The 19415-nt window shown below is 43.9% G+C and overlaps 1 protein-coding gene across 6 annotated transcripts in view; it reads right to left on the reverse strand.

Annotated features, from left to right (window-relative positions):
• ENPP2 (ectonucleotide pyrophosphatase/phosphodiesterase 2) overlaps nucleotides 1-19415 on the reverse strand; it is a 101306-nt gene that overhangs the window by 58451 nt on the left and 23440 nt on the right. For all 6 annotated transcript variants that reach the window (XM_088450196.1, XM_088450200.1, XM_088450198.1 and 3 more), the window contains exons 3-5: nucleotides 12540-12695; nucleotides 2905-3030; nucleotides 1940-2000 (exon numbers count right to left, since the gene is read on the reverse strand). In XM_088450196.1, coding sequence (XP_088306322.1) covers nucleotides 1940-2000; nucleotides 2905-3030; nucleotides 12540-12695 — 343 coding nt within the window. The remainder of the gene's footprint in view (nucleotides 1-1939; nucleotides 2001-2904; nucleotides 3031-12539; nucleotides 12696-19415) is intronic.

Below are 19415 nucleotides of genomic sequence, written 5' to 3' on the forward strand. Positions count from 1 at the left end.
CCATGCTAAGCAGGAAAACACTGTAGTCTGATTTCTCCTCGCACCATCGGGGAGGTGCAAGGAGAAATCCTTAAGTCCGACCCAACAGTGCAGTGAATTGAATAGACCAGAGAGCTCCCTCCCGTGGCTATTCAGCATCGCGCTGAATTGAAACGCCCCCTCTAAGTGCTATAAGAGTGTTTCTTAATAGATGCAGGTTTATAGTCCATAGCAACCAATCAGACTCTACTTATTTATCTAGCACCTTCTAGAAGATAATAGATAAAATCTGATTGGTTGCTATGGGCAACATCTCCACTTCTATAGACCAGAACTTTAGTAAATACACCCCTTGGAGAGAGATAAAGTGGAGAGAGATAACATACCAACCAATCAGCTCCTACTGGTCATTTTTTAAACACAGCCTGTAACATGACAGTTAGGAGCCGATTGGTTGGTACAAATTACACCTGCATAGGGCTGGTGCAAGTTTTGATGGTGCGACTGATGCCGTTTCTGAAGATGTATTAACGCTGCTGCCAGTGGGCGTCTCAGGAGGAACAGAAACAGTTGCGGCATTAGCATAAAGAAACGGCTGCAGCAAAAGAGGTCTCTGCATCTGCGTGCACCTCTGAATCAGCCCCTAAATGAGGAATAGGAATTTGAGGACTTGAAAACAATATTATATCATTCTACTTCAGGCCTGGCCAACCTGTGGCTCTCCAGCTGTTGTGAAACTACAAGTCCCAGCACCCTCTCCCCGATCAGCTGGTAAAGCATGCTGGGACTTGTAGTTTCACAGCAGCTGAAAAGCCACAGGTTGGCCAGGCCTGTTCTATTTCTTTTACAGGGATATAACTAATATTTTATTTCAAAAGGAGTAGACCTAAAGTTGGGGGAGCAGCGATTGGGTCAGCAGCCAGGCCATTTGGTTTCTGGCTTTACGATTCAAATGTATAATGCGCTAAGAAAGTACTGAAAATAGGGGCTAAATAATAATCATAATTAAAAAAGGGGTCACCAGGAATTTCCCTTCAGCAAAATTTTGGACTCTTTGTACAAAGTGGCAACTTACTTAACTCATCACTGCTCTTGTAGTAAGTTACAGGATAGGGCACACAGATTCTTCCATTAACACCACTAAAACAGATGTATGCACGTATAAAAGGTCAAGTCATGCTGGGGTGATATCTCAACAATCCCCACTTTTCCTTAACATAGAAAATTGGCTGCACCAATATCAGTTTCCTAAAGATCAGTGCTGGAATATGCCAGTAGGATAGAGCTCAAAAAGACACATTTGAATAAGTTAAGGGCCCATACATCAGGTAGCAAGTTCCCCGTTTCGACCGGAAACGAAAACCCGCCAGTCTGAAACGCAGAACGGAGGCCATCAATGATCACTGATCAGAGTGGGAATTGGGAAAATTGTTCATGTTAAAATCCCGATTTGCTGCTCCTGATCATATTATGGTCGGGATCTGCGAATCAGGGAAATCTAACACAGATGCCCCGACCCCAGCGTCTGGGTATCAGGGAAATGAAACAATCCATTGTTGATGTATGGGCCTGATTACCTACAAGATTTTGGCCACAAATTTGGTCATTTCTATCCAAACTGGCATAAAAAGGTCTATAAGAATTATGTCCCCCACACTTGATATCTGCAGTGTGGATCCAGGTACTCAGATGTGTACATAATATATACAGCCATTCGTCAAGATATTTTGACTTGCACTCTATGGCTACCGCCCTTAGAGAAAAGTCTTCTGATAGAAAGTTTAACTAATGGGGGAAGTTGCTTTTGGTTTCTTTGGCCTAGTAATATTGCCTTCCCATATTTCCATTTGTCTCATTATTTATAAACCGCAAACAACTACATAGGTCAATGATCATAAAGGAAAAAATCTATTTAAAAAGAACAAACAAACAAACAAGGCAGTCTAAAACAGATATTTACCCGGCTGGACATTCTGGTTGTTTCATTTCTTCACAGACATCATCTACCCAACGAGTCCCAACTAAACGTTTACATACATGTAGCGGGTGCAGGAATAAACCAGAAGAAAAAAAAAAGTTTGCCATTAGAATAAACTTGACACTGCTAACAGTCATAAATTTTTGTAGTGCAAACCATTTACATTTTATTCACTGATGCAATTGTAATTCTATAGTTTTTTGCCTTTTTTATCAAATACATACTAACAAGAAACTGCTCTCTCTGGGCCAGATTCAGAGGCGACTGCAGTGTCGATGTTGGCGCATTGAGCGACATTTTGCTACTGTGCATGCACCAAAAATCAGAAAAACCTCTATGGCGCATGCGTACCACTGAGCGAACACAGAGACCGCTGTCAGTGAACGCGGCTGTGTTCTCAAACACAGAGCCACAGTAAACATGTTTAGAGAAAGTTCAGAAGGAGACACTGCCCCAGCCATTGGGTGTCATAAGTGCCGATAGTCATCACGATGGGGCACTGATGGTGGAGTGTTTGAGTGCACCAACAGCTTTCCACTTCCCATGGACATAGGGACATTGAAAGTGGGCGTCTCAGGGCTTGCAATCTCCGAGTTCACAATTACAGAAGGGGAAGGCTGAGACTAAAATTTGCATATTATCACAGTAGCAAATCCAAAATGACGAAATGCATAGCGCCCAGTTGTGAATTAGGCCCTCCGAGTTCAGTAACAATTCTTCAAACTACCTAAAACTCATTTACATTTGTATTATGGAATAGGCTTGTGAATTTTCAGAGTTTTGGTTGTTGATAATTGACTTAATCGCCCATGAAAAGAAACAATTGCAGGATGTGCAGTTATTCAAAATTACCTGCAAACCCCACTAAAAAAATTCTCTCTCTTACCAAACCTCATTTCTCCAGAAACCAAAATAGCAATGCCAGGTGACAGAAAAGAATAACTAACCTTTGCATGAGATCTGATAGTCCGTACAACAGTCACCTTTAGCCAGGCAATCATCAGAGCAATGACAGGCGCTGTCCTCGCTTCGGGTCTCTCCACACCGCTCCTTTGTACAGCTCCAGTCACGTGCTGAAAATAAAAAAAATATATATATCTATGTCCTCTTGGGCTAATTGGAGCACAGACCATATCAAGATGTGGAAAATATTAAAAAAATTGTGCAACTAAATAGATGGAGTTTGCACAGCATCTTGACCGTAGCCATTTTCTCAGGGTGTGGTAGGAAAGTCCACATTCAGAATGTCCACAAAAGAATGTCTGAATGTTGATAATCAGAAACTCTACATTAATTTAGGTCAATAAGCAACATGTTGACCTTCAAAAATGGCAATAGGCCAAATGTAATAGGGTGAGAGAAACTTGCATGTTTTTCAGATTAAAACAACTCTCACGATTTAAACCCTCATCCAGATGTTTTCCCATTTTGAAGGTACAGCCCGACCAATGTAATAGTGTGTAGTGTGAGAAGTTACTGCTAAACTCTCACCCTATTACATTTGGCCCAACGGGTTTATAAAGTGATGTAGCCAAATACCGACGAGGGAAGCACGACAAGGAACTTAAGATAGGTGTCGAAATACCGACAACTATCTTAATCCCGATGCTGGAAAACAGAAGGAGGCCAACCCGAACAAGGTAAGTCCGGGGTGCCCTTACTGTTAGCCGCGGGAAAGGGGGGATAGGTTTAGGCAGCGTAGCGGGGTTAGACACCACTGGGGTGGGGGGGATTAGGGTTAGGCACAAAGGTGGGGGGGGGGATGGACACTTAGGTTTAGGCACTAACGGCGAAGGTTTGGGTTAGGCTACAAACAGGGAGGGTTGGGGGGAGAAGGGGGTAGGGAAAGTATGCTTACCCGACCCCTGTCGGGTAACAAACCATCGGGATATCGCTGTCGGTACTGTGACAGGAGGCATCCTGGCAGCCGACATTACATACCGATTCAATTCATAATATCAACATTTGACATAAAAACATAGTTTTTTTCTTATTTTAGACTAACCCTAAAAACAAGAAAAAAGTAATAATTTTTAAATGTCGACCTTATGAACAAGTTGTCATTTGAACCGCAATTCTCTAAAGGAGATGTCAAACAATTGTACTGGAAAAAATTAAACACAACTGAGCTCCTAAGTACCCCTATATTACAAATAGCAGATTTAAAAGAAAAAAAAATAATTATTAACGAGAAAAATATGTAATGATTCCCTATATTTATTTTAATGCAACAACAAAATTAAAATCTGTTTAACGCATCAGTTAGGGTTGTCTGAAGAGCTGCACACACGTCAGAGAAAGCCGCTCACCCACCAAAGAAAGCTGCACTGCTACAAGACACAGATGTGTCCTCATACATCTAGCCTCTTTGCGTGTTAAACAGCCCTTTTAGTTGCGCCATGCCGTGGCGTGACTCTGTAGCGACTTTTTGTGCGACTTATTACCTTCAGATGAGCCTTATTTTCACAGTGATGTGAAATGGATGCACAAGCATCTTTTGCTGATTAAAATGATATGCGGCATTCATATATCGTCACAATGTCAAAGCCACTAACACTGTAACGTAGCATTTTGCATACAGATACACCCGCAGTAGCACACAGAATATAGGCATGCCACATATTTTCGCAGCGCTGTATGAATAAGACTCATCTGAAAGTAAAAAGTCGCACAAAAAACGCAGTCAGTGATTCTCTCATTAACACAGGTGAGAGATTGTTGACAAGGACAAGGCTGGAGATCACTCTGTCATGCTGAATGAGTTAGAATAACAGACTGGAAGCTTTAAAAAGGAGGGTGGAGCTTAAAATCATTGTTCTTCCTCTGTTAACCATGGTTACCTGCAAGGAAACACGTGCAGTCATCATTGTTTTGCACAAAAAGGGCTTTACAGGCAAGGATTTTGCTGCTAGCAAGATTGCACCTAAAACAATAATTTATCGGATCATCAAGAAATTCAAGGAGAGAGGTTCAATAGTTGTGAAGAAAGCTTCAGGGCGCCCAAGAACGTCCAGCGAGCGCCAGGACCGTCTCCTAAAGTTGATTCAGCTGCGGGATCGGGGCACCACCAGTGCAGAGCTTGCTCAGGAATGGCAGCAAGCAGGTGTGAGTGCATCTTCACGCACAGTGAGGCAAAGTCTTTTGGAGGATGGCCTGGTATCAAGAAGGGCAGCAAGATGCCACTTCTTTCCAGGAAAAAAATCAGGGACAGACTGATATTCTGCAAAAGGTACAGGGATTGGACTGCTGAGGACTGGGGGAAAGTTATTCACCCTTCAGATTGTTTGGGGCATCTGGAAAAACGCTTGTCCGGAGAAGGAAAGGTGAGCGCTACCATCAGTTTTGTGTCATGCCAACAGTAAAGCATCCTGAGACCATTCATGTGTGGGGTTGCTTCTAAGCCAAGGGAGTGGGATCACTCACAATTTTGCCTAAGAACACAGCCATGAATAAAGAATGGTACCAAAACATCCTCCAAGAGCAACTTCTCCCAACCATCCAAGAACAGTTTGGTGAGGAACAATGCCTATTCCAGCATGATGGAGCACCTTGCCATAAGGCAAAAGTGATAACTAAGTGGCCCGGGGAACAGAACATCAACATTTTGGGTCCATGGCCAGGAAATTCTCCAGACCTTAATCCCACTGAGAACTTGTGGTCAAACCTCAAGAGGCGGATAGACAAACAAAACCCCACAAATTCTGACAAACTCCAAGCATTGATTGGGCGGCCATCAGTCAGCATGTGGCCCAGAAGTTGATTGACGGCATGCCAGGGCGAATTGCAGAGGTCTTGAAAAAGAAGGGTCAACCCTGCAAATATTGACTCTTTGCATAAACTTAAAGAAACTGTCAATAAAAGCCTTTGACACTTAGGATATGCTTGTAATGTTACTTCAGTATACCATAGTAACATCTGACAAAAAGGTCTAAAAACACTGAAGCAGCAAACTATGTGACAACCAATACTTGTGTCATTCTCAAAACATTTGGCAATGGCTGTAGTGCAGCTCAGAACCACAACAAGGCTACATATCATAATTGCCTCTTTTTGAAAATGCATTTCAGGGAGATTGTGAAAGCAACACCTATGAGCGTGGCGGTTAAGTGGACGTGTACTCAGGGCCGGCTAGCCCGTTAAGCCATGTACGCAGCCGCGTACTGCGCTAACCTGTAAGGGCACAGCCAGCATCACAATAAGTCACAGTGACTTATTATACTATAGACCGCTGCACTGCCCACCGGCGCCAATGCTGTAGCCGCGGCCTGAACACTGTCGGTGATTTACAGTACAGCCTGTACTGTCAATCACCGACAGTGTTCAGGCCGCGGCTGAACACTGAGCCATCAATCCGGCGGCGCCATGATGACCACCGCCTCCCACTGTCCCCAAGACCATCCCACTGTCTCAGAACGCCTGTGCGGCGCACCACGTGACATCATCGTGGCCGCGCCTGACATTCTGGGACGCAGGGGACAGAATACGGAGCAGCCTGCAGGACCGGGACACGGAGGAGCAGCCTTTGCCTGGAGGGACACACAGCAGGTGAGTCACTGGGGGAATGGGAGGATTAGGAGGCGGCAAGTTGCCTGGGGGGAGGAGTAGGAGGCAGTGAAATGCTGAGGAGAGGGGGGGGGGCATTACATGTGTGTGGCATAATGCAATATAAAAGGGCATTACATGTGTGGCATAATGTATTAGGGCATTACATGTGTGTGGCATAATATATTAGAAAGGGCATTACTGATGTCACCACCTCCCTGTTACCAACTGCTGTCACCACCTCCCTGTCACCCAGTGCCATCACCCTCTCCATGCCGTCACCTTCTACCCGTCACACTCTCCCTGTCGTCACCCACTGCTGTCACTCTCACCCTGCTCTCACCCTCTCCATCACCAATTGCTGTCACCCTCTACCTTTCGTCAATCAATGCTGTCACCCTCACCCACTGTTGTCACCATGTGCTATCACCCTTTCCCTGTCATCCCCTCTTTCCCTGTGACCCTCTCCCTGTCGTCAACCTCTCAGTCATCACCCTCCCAACTGCTGTCACTCTCTCCCTGTCACCTATTGCTGTCACCCTCTCAGTCGTCACCCTCTCCCTGTCACCCAGTGCCGTCACCCTCTCCCTTTTGTCACCCAGTGCAGTCACCCTCTCCCTTACGTCACCCAGTGCAGTCACCCTCTCCCCGTCACCCAGTGCTGTAATTACCCTCAAATGAAATCTGAAAGTCTGCACATCTTGTTTGTTTCATTTCAAAGCCATTGTGGTGGTGAATAAAGGCCAAAATATGAAAATTCTGTCAATGTCCCAATATTTATGCACCTGACTGTATGTGTTGCTGAAAACACACTGATACTTTTCAGAAACTGCATGTAGCCATAGGGATCATTGTGCCTTATAACACTGCAGGGAAATTATACTAATGATCCCATTTGAAATATAAAAAATCCCAAAGATCTATACATTACAGCTTCATTATGGTGGTAAGTTGCAATCAGGGAGATTGTTAGACTCTTCTTACGGAGTCAGGGAGATTGCTATTATTTCAGGGAGACCAACCTCACTGATTAACTCTAGGGAATTTGTTTGTCAAAGGGCCACAACGGTGCCGTAACAGGGCAATGCTCTAATGAGTGGCCCTCAGGACGAGAACTAGTAGCAAACCAAGCGTGCACATGGGTTGGTAGCACTGCCTACATTCCTGCACATGAGAGAATATGCCCATTTTGTTTTACAATCTAGCACCTTTAGAACAACATGCAGCAAATTTAATTACAGCTCATACTTACCTACTCTCCTGGAGCCTTCAGAGTCTCCCAAATTTGCAGGGAGTCCCCCCGTCTCCCGAAAGAGTGGTTGGCCCTCCCGTATCCTGTCAACATTCTAGTGAAGTGGGCTGGATGGGGAGAATAATGCGGGGAATTGTGGTCCGTGGGAAAGGGCAGGGCCAATAGGATGCAATTCTATGATAAATGCACCATTTTTGGCCCCGATGGGGGATTAACGGCATTTTTTCCACAGGGGGCGTAGCCTAATGATGCAACTAGCCTGGCCCTGCCCACATCAGCTGATACCTGCATCTCCTCTCCAGGCTCCTCCCAGAGATATAAAGTCAGTAAGTATGTTCAGACATCAACCCCACTGTGTATAATATATACTAAAACCTTTCTAAACAACGCCTTCCTCCCGCTGCCCCTGGCACTCTTCTGCTCATACTGTTTAGCAGAGCTCAGCATAGCAACATTAGGTGGAATCACTGACGGGGTCATACGCGCACAGACACTGAATTAGCAATGTACTGTAGATCTATAAAACAGACCATATACACACAAACGCAAGAACAACAATTTTTATTTTTTCTCAGACTGGCACATAGGGACGGAATACACAGCGACCCCCAGTCTTCCAGCGACACGGAGAGACTGAGCGCGGATCGCCAGGAAGCCCAGAGTGCATAAGAACAGGATTGTTCTGCAGTAAGTGGCTAAGCCGCAACTAGGTTTAGCAGGGTCTGTCCTAACAGATCTCCTTATGTCCTATTAGGCCGTTACACATGCTCCAACAAAATAAATAGTGTTCAATATAAAAAAAAAAAAAAAAAAAAAAAGGTTACTACGGTGCCCTGTGTCCTGTTAAAGCGCCATAAAAAGTGACATCATTGAGACGAACGTGTATTTATTAAGTGGTTTCTTTAATTAAAGAGAGTGGTGTACCAGACCAGATTAAATACAACCAACTCCCCCATTCAGAGGCTGAAAAACACACTTACGTCTGGCTTATATTAACCGCTTCACTCCCATAGATCATGGCGCAATATTGGTTCAAATTAGTGGTTTCTAATTTACCGGTCTAAGGGGCCTATTCATCATAACTTAAAATTCTCTGGAGGGAATTATGTTTAGAACTCGCATGGAGTTCTACCTAATTACCGGAGGAATTCATCATTCCACCTCACCATAACTATTCCGAAAAGCTGTCATTTTTGCAATGATAGCTTTTCGGGAAATATATACTTTTCCCTCTCTACACTAACTTACCGCAGCTGGAATCTGTGCTGCGCATGCGCGGTTACATCCGTAAAGCCAGCGCATGCGCAGCACTGCCTACAGCTGCAGTAATTTTGTGTGCCCTCCCCTCCGAAAACGTCCCCCTGTCCTGCACTTACCTGCCCGCTGCAGTGCCTCCGGTGTCTGTTCTGACACGTGGTCTCCCAGCAGCACACAGTACAGTTTAGAAAAAATAAAAATAAAAAAAAGGGGGGGGGGGTTTCCTTCTAAACTTTGTGTTCTGCTGTGAGACCACAGTGGCAGAGCAGCCTCCGGAGCCAGAGGAGGGACCAGAGCGCCGGAGGAAGATGCCGGGGGACCTCACCAGCTGGAAGCAGGTAAGTGTTACCTGCTATTCGCCACCTCACAGTGGCAAATAGTAACTCCATTAAATTCCGAAAATACATAATTTTCGGAATTTGATGAATACCATAATTTCCATATCCCCATACTAATGTACTAATATATGAAGAGTGTGGAAATTAACGCAGGGGGACTTAGCCAGGAGATATCAGTGATATGTCCTGTGTTAAGATATTTCATGAATACTAAAATAACGGTATTTAAGGAAAATGTCCTTAAAAACATTATTTTAGTGTTGATGAATAGGCCCCTAAGACATGATATATTGAAGTATTGTAAAAGGATTAGGAGAGGGTCACATGAAAGAAACAGCGTATTTCCGGGAAGTTTGGGGTCTACATACAAAGAATGGTGCATTTCCGCATTTATCTTAAGACTCCAATGTTCCTCTTTGACACTCTCTGTGGCCGCTTGCTGGGGGGGGGGGGGGGGGAGGACGCACGTAGGAGAAGTCAGGGCATAGCTACAGCACACACGAACAGTAAGGAGCTTAATCATAGAAAACACACTTTATACATACAGTAGCAAAATAACAATTATGGCCGGTGGCGGGGAAAGCATGCGTGCGGCTTCTGTTAGGCATGTGCATGATCAGCTGTAAGTATTAAAGCAACCATTTTTTAGAATGTAAGCTCTTACGAGCAGGGCCCTCCACCCTCTTGTGCTTATCCCTACTTTAGTTTCATCTACTTCTTACTCACCACTAGGGCACCTAACACTTGGTTGCTTATCTGGGTGTTATGGTCGCTAATATATATTATCCATGTCCTGGTCCTGTATTGTATTGTTCTGTAAGTCGCTTGTCTACAATTTGTTTATGTACTTTGTAAGGCACTGCGGAACACTTGTGGCGCCATATAAATAAATGATAATAATAATAATCACCATTGGCGACTGGCATTTTTGTGCAGTATTAATATAATTAAATGTATACATAGGCACAGGAAATACCAATGTTATCAATAAAAACAAGCGAGACGTTTTAAGAGACTCTGGTGACTCTGAACTCTTCCATTGAACAGGCGATATATCTATAGCGCATCGCCGGGTGTGTACAGCTGATATGTCTGTGAAACACGTCGTTCACAGACATAACCAATCTGCTGTGCAACAAAGGAGATCTGCTGGTGTGTACGAGCGACCCGCCAATCGCCCGTACACATGCTGCAGGGACCCGGCAGTGATGGACAGCTCAACTGGGTGGGCAAACGTAAATGTATATAAAAAAACATAGAATTTGATGGCAGATTAGAACCACTTGGCCCATCTAGGCTCCCCCTATAGCTATAGTCACACATACTTACATACAGTCACACACATACACAGTATATTCAGTCACACACATACTGTACAGACATACACTATATACAGTCTCACACTCTACAGTACATACACATGCATAAATACAGTCACACCCATACACAGTATATTCTGTCACACATACAATCACATACATGCTGTACAGTAATACACACACATATACAGTCACACAGAGTCCAACATACTCTACAGTCACACACACTCTACAGTACATACATACACATACATATATACAGTCACACACATACAGTATATTCAGTCACACATACATATATAATCACACACAGTTACATAGTCACACACCTATGCACATACATACAGTCTCACACATATACACATACATAGTCACACACAAATATTTTTTGCAGGAAATAATCTGTTTTCGGGGTATACCAACAAAATGTAAGTATTCCCTGGATGTATTACAGGGGTTCCTCGTAGATATCTGCTGCAGTTCCCGTTTACAATCTCAATAGCACCCCCCATATGTTCCTATGAAGGCTGCTATATTGTGAGATAGATCAAGCTAATTTTGGAGCATTCTGGAGCTTTGCCCCATTAGCAAACACCATCTTAAGGTGGATTTAATCATTGTAGTCTATAGGCTACATATGGCATAAATTACCAAGAGAGTGATCCCGCAGATCTCTCCCTGTTAATAACTACTTGCGCATGCATTATCGGATGCAGGGGCGTATCTATAATGGGTGCAGGGTGTGCCTCTGCGCACATTTTTCTGATGTTTTCCGCATGCGCAGTGAGGAAATCGCCAGGTAATGGCAGTCACGCCATTTTCCTGGCAACCTGTGGGCAGTAGACTCTGGGCACTGACTAGTCTGCTGCTGGCTGCCGGGGAGAGAAGAGGGGGCCCCGGAAGGGGAATGCACAGCTGTATCTGATTGTACAGTTAGCCCATTGTAGCTTCACAGTTCCGACGTCCTTTGGCGTCCACGTCCACTGAACGCATGATGTCATGTAGAGGGGGCAAGGCCACCACTGCCAGGAATGACAGCAATATCGCATACACAGTAGGATGCCCGTGATCCCACAGCACTAAGTAAAGTGATCTGAGCCCCTGTCCCTGGAAGCGATTCATACTACATCCAGTGGTACAGAATTTCTTATTGCCATGAAGAATAAAGAGCTATTGCCCATTGTCTATTCACTACTGTATTGCTAACCACTGTGTTGACATGGCTATATTCCTTATGCCATGTTACTGTGTGTATGGGACTGGCCTCTCTGCTACAGCTTGAGGTGAATATGCTTGTGGAGTCATTGCCAAATAAAAAGGAAGATCCACTGGTGCTAATGTCTCAGCTTTCAGGTACCATCTATACCTAAAAACTTATCTGTGCCCACTACAACACCCGGGGTACCACACCTCCACTGTGTGCAAGTCATATAAACATTATTAACATAAACACTGTGGTCCATGTTAGGCCTCTAGCAAACAAAGTGTACATTACAATATCAGAACAATCCATACAAAATTGGAAATATTGCTGCTGCAGTTGTCGCGTCGGATGAGTTGGGTGGATGTAAGCGTGTGTGTCTGTGTGTTTAGGGGGGTGGGGGGAGGTGGGGGCATGTGTCAGTGGGATGCTGAGCTGCACCCCCCTTACCCCCACCACTACTTTTACATTTTGCTATTGGCCCAGTGATGAACCCATCACATTCTTTTAGCAGACAATTTTTGTAAAAAAAATTATTTTATTTTCATGATTTCAAAACAAATTAAACAACCACCACATTTGTAATGAACAGTATTAGCAATATATATACAAACCTGCTTTACAATAATATTTTATTGGCCCTGGGTGAATTGGCCAGTGCTGTCATACATACCTGTTTTGAGGCAATGATGGTCAAAATCCTGACAACAGCTGTTGTAGCTTTTGCAGAGGTTATCACAGCGACAGGCGGGGGGCTCAGCCTCTTGAAGTTCAAAACATCTGCCCTTACAGGACCCCGAAGTGCTGATCCAAGGTGAATCGTTGAGGACTGTATAAAACAAGAGCAATGCAATATTCATGAGACAGGATAGGCTGACTGGTTACTACACTGTGCAGCACTCACATCAAACCTTCTGGAGGTCTTGTCCGTAGCAACCAATCTGATCCTAGCTATCATTTTATAAAATGTACTGGATAAATGGCAGCTAGAATCTGATTGGTTGCTATGGGGATAACCTCCACTTGTCATCTTTAGAAGGTTTGATAAACGGCAAGTGAGGACTAAAATTGCCAGACTGTACTACTCACTATTCGACCCATTCTGTTCCTATAATTTCACCTTTTGATGGCAAATACCCTTCAGAACTCATCTTCAAGGTGGGAGTCCCACTGTTCCAAAGAGACAGATTCTCACCACCCACCCTTCTGTTGTTGTCATTGAGTAGACCCATGGACAAGGCCAGTCTCTAGCGGAATTATGGAGGTGACTCTACCACTTTAATACAGTAGATCAGGGAGACAACCCCTAACTTTTACATGTTCTCCTTACGGATTAGATTAAGCAGCAGTAAATCCCCCCAAAATTAATGACACACATGAAACCACACCATAAATGCAGACAAGATTAATTGAATTAAAAGAATAAGATATTTCCGGGTCAATTTGACAAAACTGAAATAAATTAGACATTTCTGGGGACAAATCTTTAAGACTTCCCTAGAAATTAGTGACAGTGGTAACTAAGCAACGCGCTCAGGAAGTATTAACCTCAGCTTGTGCTCATCTTGTTTCTGTAGCTATGCCCCTGGCTGCACTGTGACAATCGTTTGCTCCCCATGCTTCTGTCCATCAATGCTACAGAGCTACTCCATTGCCAAGGAGACCAGCCAGGAGGTTCGGTAAAAATGCTGGCTCTCCTAGAAGATCAGATAGACGTTCAGAAGGTCTATCAGGAACCCTTACCCACTGTAAGTTGGGCAGTACCTTTTGCAAACAAGTCCTGCCCACTTAGTAAGTACTTCGTGACAGGGGCATGATGAAGGAAGCAGTCAATCTACGTGTACCAAAGTTTTGGAATACTAGCCATTTGCTTCTTGGTGGTGATGGGATATCTACTGAGAGTTATCTCCCTCTGTTAGGCATGGACATCGGAAGATGATGGTTAGCAACCATCGATGTTCCCAATCCAATTTAAATACTTTTTTTTCCCCAGCTGATTGTGGGTTTTCAACGGCTGTAAGCCATTGGATACAACTTTCTGATGCTCATCCGATGACTGACAGGCTTGTATGCTACTGCAGACACAAGGAAGTGGTGTCCGCAGTTTAGATGTGCAAAGCTCCGACTGCTTCTGTGCATGTGCACATAGTAACCATCGACAGTTCTACTAACCATCGCATCACTTGATTTGATGTCGGAAACTTGGCAAATATTCAATGCTAGGCTTCAGATGTCCATGATCCCTACCCTGTGGCCACTTCCAAACGGCAAACGTTGATGTCTCCCAGTCGCAGCAGTGAGCAGACCACAGCACGTGACGTCATGCCCTTGACCACTGTAGATCTGAGCTCTGGACAGTGGGGGCAACAAACAAGCAGGCGAGACAGTGTTGCGCCTGGGGAAAGGCTTGGTTAAAATAGAGATTTAAGGTTTAATGTTAGCTAGCATAGCAGCATTTGCTTAAAGAAAAATTTATCCTATCACAATGGATCAAAACAGACTCTATCCCTTTAACACTCATGTTGCCACGTCTAACATCTCTAGATCAGATGGATTGGATGTTCTCTTGAAGTAGAAGCTAGAACACAATTTTTTTTTTGAGATATGGCTCCCGTATGTTCTTACTTTTCCACCATTGACTAAGGAAACATATGCAGAGAGTGGCGAGCTTGACCACCTGGTATAACATGGAGATACTTGAAAAGGGATCGCCTCCGCTTTAAATGTGAGATGCATCATATAGGATCCTATTATTAGAATAAGGTCTACTTTATGTCATACTCCAGATTCTGTATACAGGTTAGGAAAGATAGGTTTATCATGTTGTACTCCATGATAGGTCATGTATTTTGTTCAATAAACATTATGTAAAAAAAAAAAAAAAAAAAGACAGAAAAATAAAAGGAAAAATGGGAACAAAAGAACAGTAGGGAAAGGCTAAAAGAAAAAAGTGAAACAGGAGGAGAAATGCAAGACAAAAAAGCAAAATAACAGTACGAAAGAAAAAAAAAAAAAAAACAGAACAAGAAGAGCAATAACATCAACACAAGGTAAACGTACAAATCACTCTCACACTGTAAAATAGGTCTGTACTTCCGACAGCTTCCAAAGAGATCAGAGACCTCCAAAGTCCAACAAGGAAATCACTATTACAAACCAGCAAATCAGCCCCAAAACTACACCCCTTACAGTACATGTAATAGGACTACACAAATCAAATAAGGCCATAAAAAAGACACAATCCTTACATTTTAAATATATTTCTAACACAGCCTAGTAGTTTAAATTCCACCAAGCATATAAAATGACTTCCATCTTCCTAATACACTCAAAGCCAGGTACAGTCATTAAAAACACTGTTTACGAACCAGCAATTATCCTACGGTTTCCAAGATAAAAATGTAGCTCGAAGAGAGGACCAAATGCAATGTCCCTCAGTGGGATCCAAAACAGGAAGTCTACTGCGCATTGGAAAATCTCTGCCCCCACATAGCTATACAACTAAAAATGTTACATTCCGATGATAGTTTTTCATACATATACTCACAGTTATTAGTAGCTGCATTATATAAGACAATTTGCATGTGAGGTATAAAATCCTGGCACTTTCAGGAATTATGTAGTAGTACAATATATGCCAAAAATTAAGGTTACATAGATGTATTATTTGCTCGCAGTGGAAGGTGCAGGCTAAGACGATGGTTGAAATTTGTGTTGGAATATATTTACACTTTTCTATAACTACCTCAAATGTAATTTTTATAAATCACAACATAAAAATTAAATTTTTTTATAAAAATACTTTATATATGTATCCATTTTTTTTTCTTTCTATAAACTAATGTAAAAAGAAGATGTACAATATTGATGCTGCAAGGCTGTTCCTAACTTTATCAAAGAGGGTTACTAAAGAATCTTGTAGAGTGTAACTTGCAGTAGCATGCCACTGCTGTGTGTGCATCCCACAGCCCCTTATTGTTTCCCAAGGTCTTCCGGACAATTGTAATAATGTACAATGAGTCTTCCCTAATAAATATCAGTACGAGGAGTAGAGAACAGGGGCCGGATATAGTGTCAATGACACAGCAGGCCAATGGAAAACAAACATCTCCTAAGTTTGCTCATATCTTCAGCAGGGGAAGCAATCGGGAAGCCCGACAGCCGGTTTCCCGACTGCATTATCCCGGCGAGGGTTAAAGGACAGGCGTCTAAATCTAGACGCCTGTCATATTACCGACCGAAGGGATACCGGGCGCCGCCAGCGGACAGCCACGGGGGGGGGGTTGTTAGGGTTAGGCACCCCCCCGGGAGGGTTAGGCCAGGGGGAGGCAGGGTTAGGGTTAGGCACCCCCGGGGGAGGTTAGGGTTAGGCACCCCCGGGGGACTTAGGTTTAGGCAGCGGGGAAGGGGGGGGGATTAGGGTTAGGCACAGGGCGGGGAGGTTAGGGTTAGGCACCCCTAAAGAGGGTTAGGGCTAGGGGGGGTTAGGTTAGTAGATGCTTACCTTAGGACGATCGGGATTTCCAGCGCTGTCGGGCTTCCGCTGCTGGGCTCTGCTGTTTTGTCGGGCTGCCGCTGCCGGGATTCGAACTCCCGGCCATGCGGCTGCCGGGATATCATACCGCTCCCCTTAAGCAGAGAGCAGAAGCCTGTAGGCCAGGTCTTGTTGCACTGGCCAGTGCACTAGCCACAAATGGGCAGAGTATTTTTGTTTTAATGTTAGAAATGTTTGTTAAATCAAGAAAAAAAAAAAAAAAAAAAAAGTATACATTAGTTTGATTAAGGCTAATAACAGTTTTTTTGGGGGTATAGCCCGCATTAACCAAAGCCAATATACCATATCCATCTGCTTACATAAACTTGTAAGTATATCATCTACGTTATCATTCACCAGAAAAGCAACGAATACTCCATTCTATATTTACACAGCAATTATACCCACAACCAGTTGTTGGCATTATGCCGTCATTATGTTGACATGATCTAAAAGGTTGGCAGTGAAAAGGTCGACATGGACATAATGTTGATGGGCACAATGTGAGAGTTAGGGCTCAGATGCCATAAAAACACTGTCGGCACGCACAATGACGTTTTGTACCGCCCTCATTCATGGCATGTTTGCGTAGCTATATGATGCAGTTCTTTAGAATGGTCAACTAGAATTTGATCCATTTTCCCAGGTGGCCTACATTTTCACAATTCCAACAATAAATACAACAAAAATAAATAAAAAAGGTAAAAAGATAAAATAAAAATTCAAAATTCCATTACAAAGAATACCAAAAACAAAACAAAAAATAAAACACGTTTTTAAAAAGCTTCAGGAACTATGAAGTCTGCTGGAGATATGTAAAACAAAAAGAAAATACACACACGTTAATAGGAGATAAAATAAAAGTGATGTCTGTCATCGGTATAGCGATGGAAACTTCCCTCTGATTACTGTGCCCTTAGGGCATGTACTCGTTGCCATCATAGCTGACAGGCTCCTAACTCCTCCTGGAATTCCCTCACGTGATTCAAGACCCTATATTGCAGGTCCCAAGGAATCCCGACACGAATGACCTGTGACAACTGGGTTGAGCCAAGGAGACTTTGTCCTACAAAACATCTCTGTAGCTTTGCTGACTTCTCCCAGGAATTCCCCAGGAAGTCCTGTGGCATTTGAAAACTGGATTGTTTTGTCTCAGTCTTATCTAACAATAAGCTGAACGTTAACTTTTAAGAACGTTAGATAATCTTTGTCTTAACAGCAAAAAGCTGTAAACAAATAAATTTCACGTACTGCATATTGGGACATTATATATAAAACACACACACACACACACACACACACACACACACACACACACCTATTTACATGGAAGATAGATAACCAATAGAGAAATCCTGGAGACACAGAACTTTACAACACACTAATGATTGCGCAACAATATATGTGCTTTGCTCAGAGTTTGTTCCCAGAAAGGGAAAAAGATTGTCCATCCAAGGAGCACACAGTTAAATCCACCTGTAACTACTGCCTGCACTCTTCTGATCACCATGGGGTCCAGGGAGCTGCTGTCTCCTGCCTTCAAGCACCGCAAAAAAATTGTTTTGTTTACTGCGAGTCGCAATAAAAAAAAAATAATTAAAAAAAAAAAAAAAAAACTATATTGTGCCAACCACTGCCATCTAAAGATTTGCGGTGTGGCCACTGAAAGGCAGAGGAGCCACAACGAGAAGAGGAACAGCCAGAAGAACTAGAAGATAAGTGTCTGTGGGCCGGAGCCGGAGGGCTGGCTGGAACTACAGGGGGCAGGGGGCACCGATGTCTATTTTGCCTCCAGTTGCCTGGCATGAGCTTACACCCCTGTGTACGGCAACCAGTTTTCTGTAGATTTTCTGTAAAATCCAATGTGCTGAAAATTGGTAAAGTGGGGCCTCTTTAAATGCGCTTGTTCAATATCCCTCCACCCTACAAAGAAAAAGTGGATCTATCCAAATCGACACATTTTCCTCTTAATCACATGTGGGTAGATTAAGGACTATGAATAAAATAATATAAAAGTAAGTTTCTTCCACACACATAATTGGTTGCTCAAAAAAAAAAAAAAAAACATGAAGAGGAAAGTGCAACACCGACATTGCCACGAAAGAGACATCCAATTGTCGAAACGCGTTGGTGGCTGATGGTTGTGAAGGAGGCTCCTAATATGTAATCATAACTCTTCCAGGTGCCGCCACACCTGGTGTACAAGCTGCACTCTGGACTAGTATAGGATATGCCCGTTAACATCTGATGACCTAACTTTTCTAAGCGGTTTGCACGGGTTGTGTAAGAGCTTCTCTAGTAGTTGGAGGATTCACAAGTATATGTACATTCATCCTGTGAGCGTTGGGTGATCTTTATGCGTTTATTGACCTGCTTTGTTCTGTTCTCTTTTCCCACATGATTTGAGATTGGAATAATGGGGGGCATCCACTAGACGATTTTATCCCTGTCCAACCTCTTAACGATTTTCCCTTGAATTTTCCCCTGAAATTTGATGTTCCACTCTGAACAATGGCCCCGATTCAGAGCCGGACGCTTTGACCAGAGCGCTCGCTCTGAATCAGGGCCCTCCTCCATTAAAATGGAGCGTCCTCCTGGATATACGAGCATATACGAGCGTGCAACAAGATGGTCGCGATGGTCTTGACCATCGCGACCATCGGACTTGCGAGTGAAACCCTGTGGTCGGGTTTCTCAACCGCAAGCCCTGGAGTGATTTTGACTCTATCAGAGCCAAAATTACTCCCACTGACATCACTAGTGATGTCAGTGGGGCCGGCTTCAGACGGTAGGCGTTCCCATAGGAATGCCTCTGTCTGGCAGGCACACCCCCGGCACGCCCACCAAAGGGGGCGTGCTGTCAATCAACATCGACAGCACGCCCCCTTTGATGCGAGACTCCGAGCGAAGGAAAGTCCTTCGCTCGCCGGGTCTCGCGCATGCGCACGACGGAGCTCCCTCCGTCGTGCGCATGCGCAGTGGGGAACATCGACCCACTCGCGAGCGTACTGCCGC

The sequence above is a fragment of the Taudactylus pleione genome, unplaced genomic scaffold (assembly GCF_031769625.1).
Source record: "Taudactylus pleione unplaced genomic scaffold, aTauple2 ptg000510l, whole genome shotgun sequence".
Taxonomy (NCBI): Eukaryota; Metazoa; Chordata; class Amphibia; order Anura; family Myobatrachidae; genus Taudactylus; species Taudactylus pleione.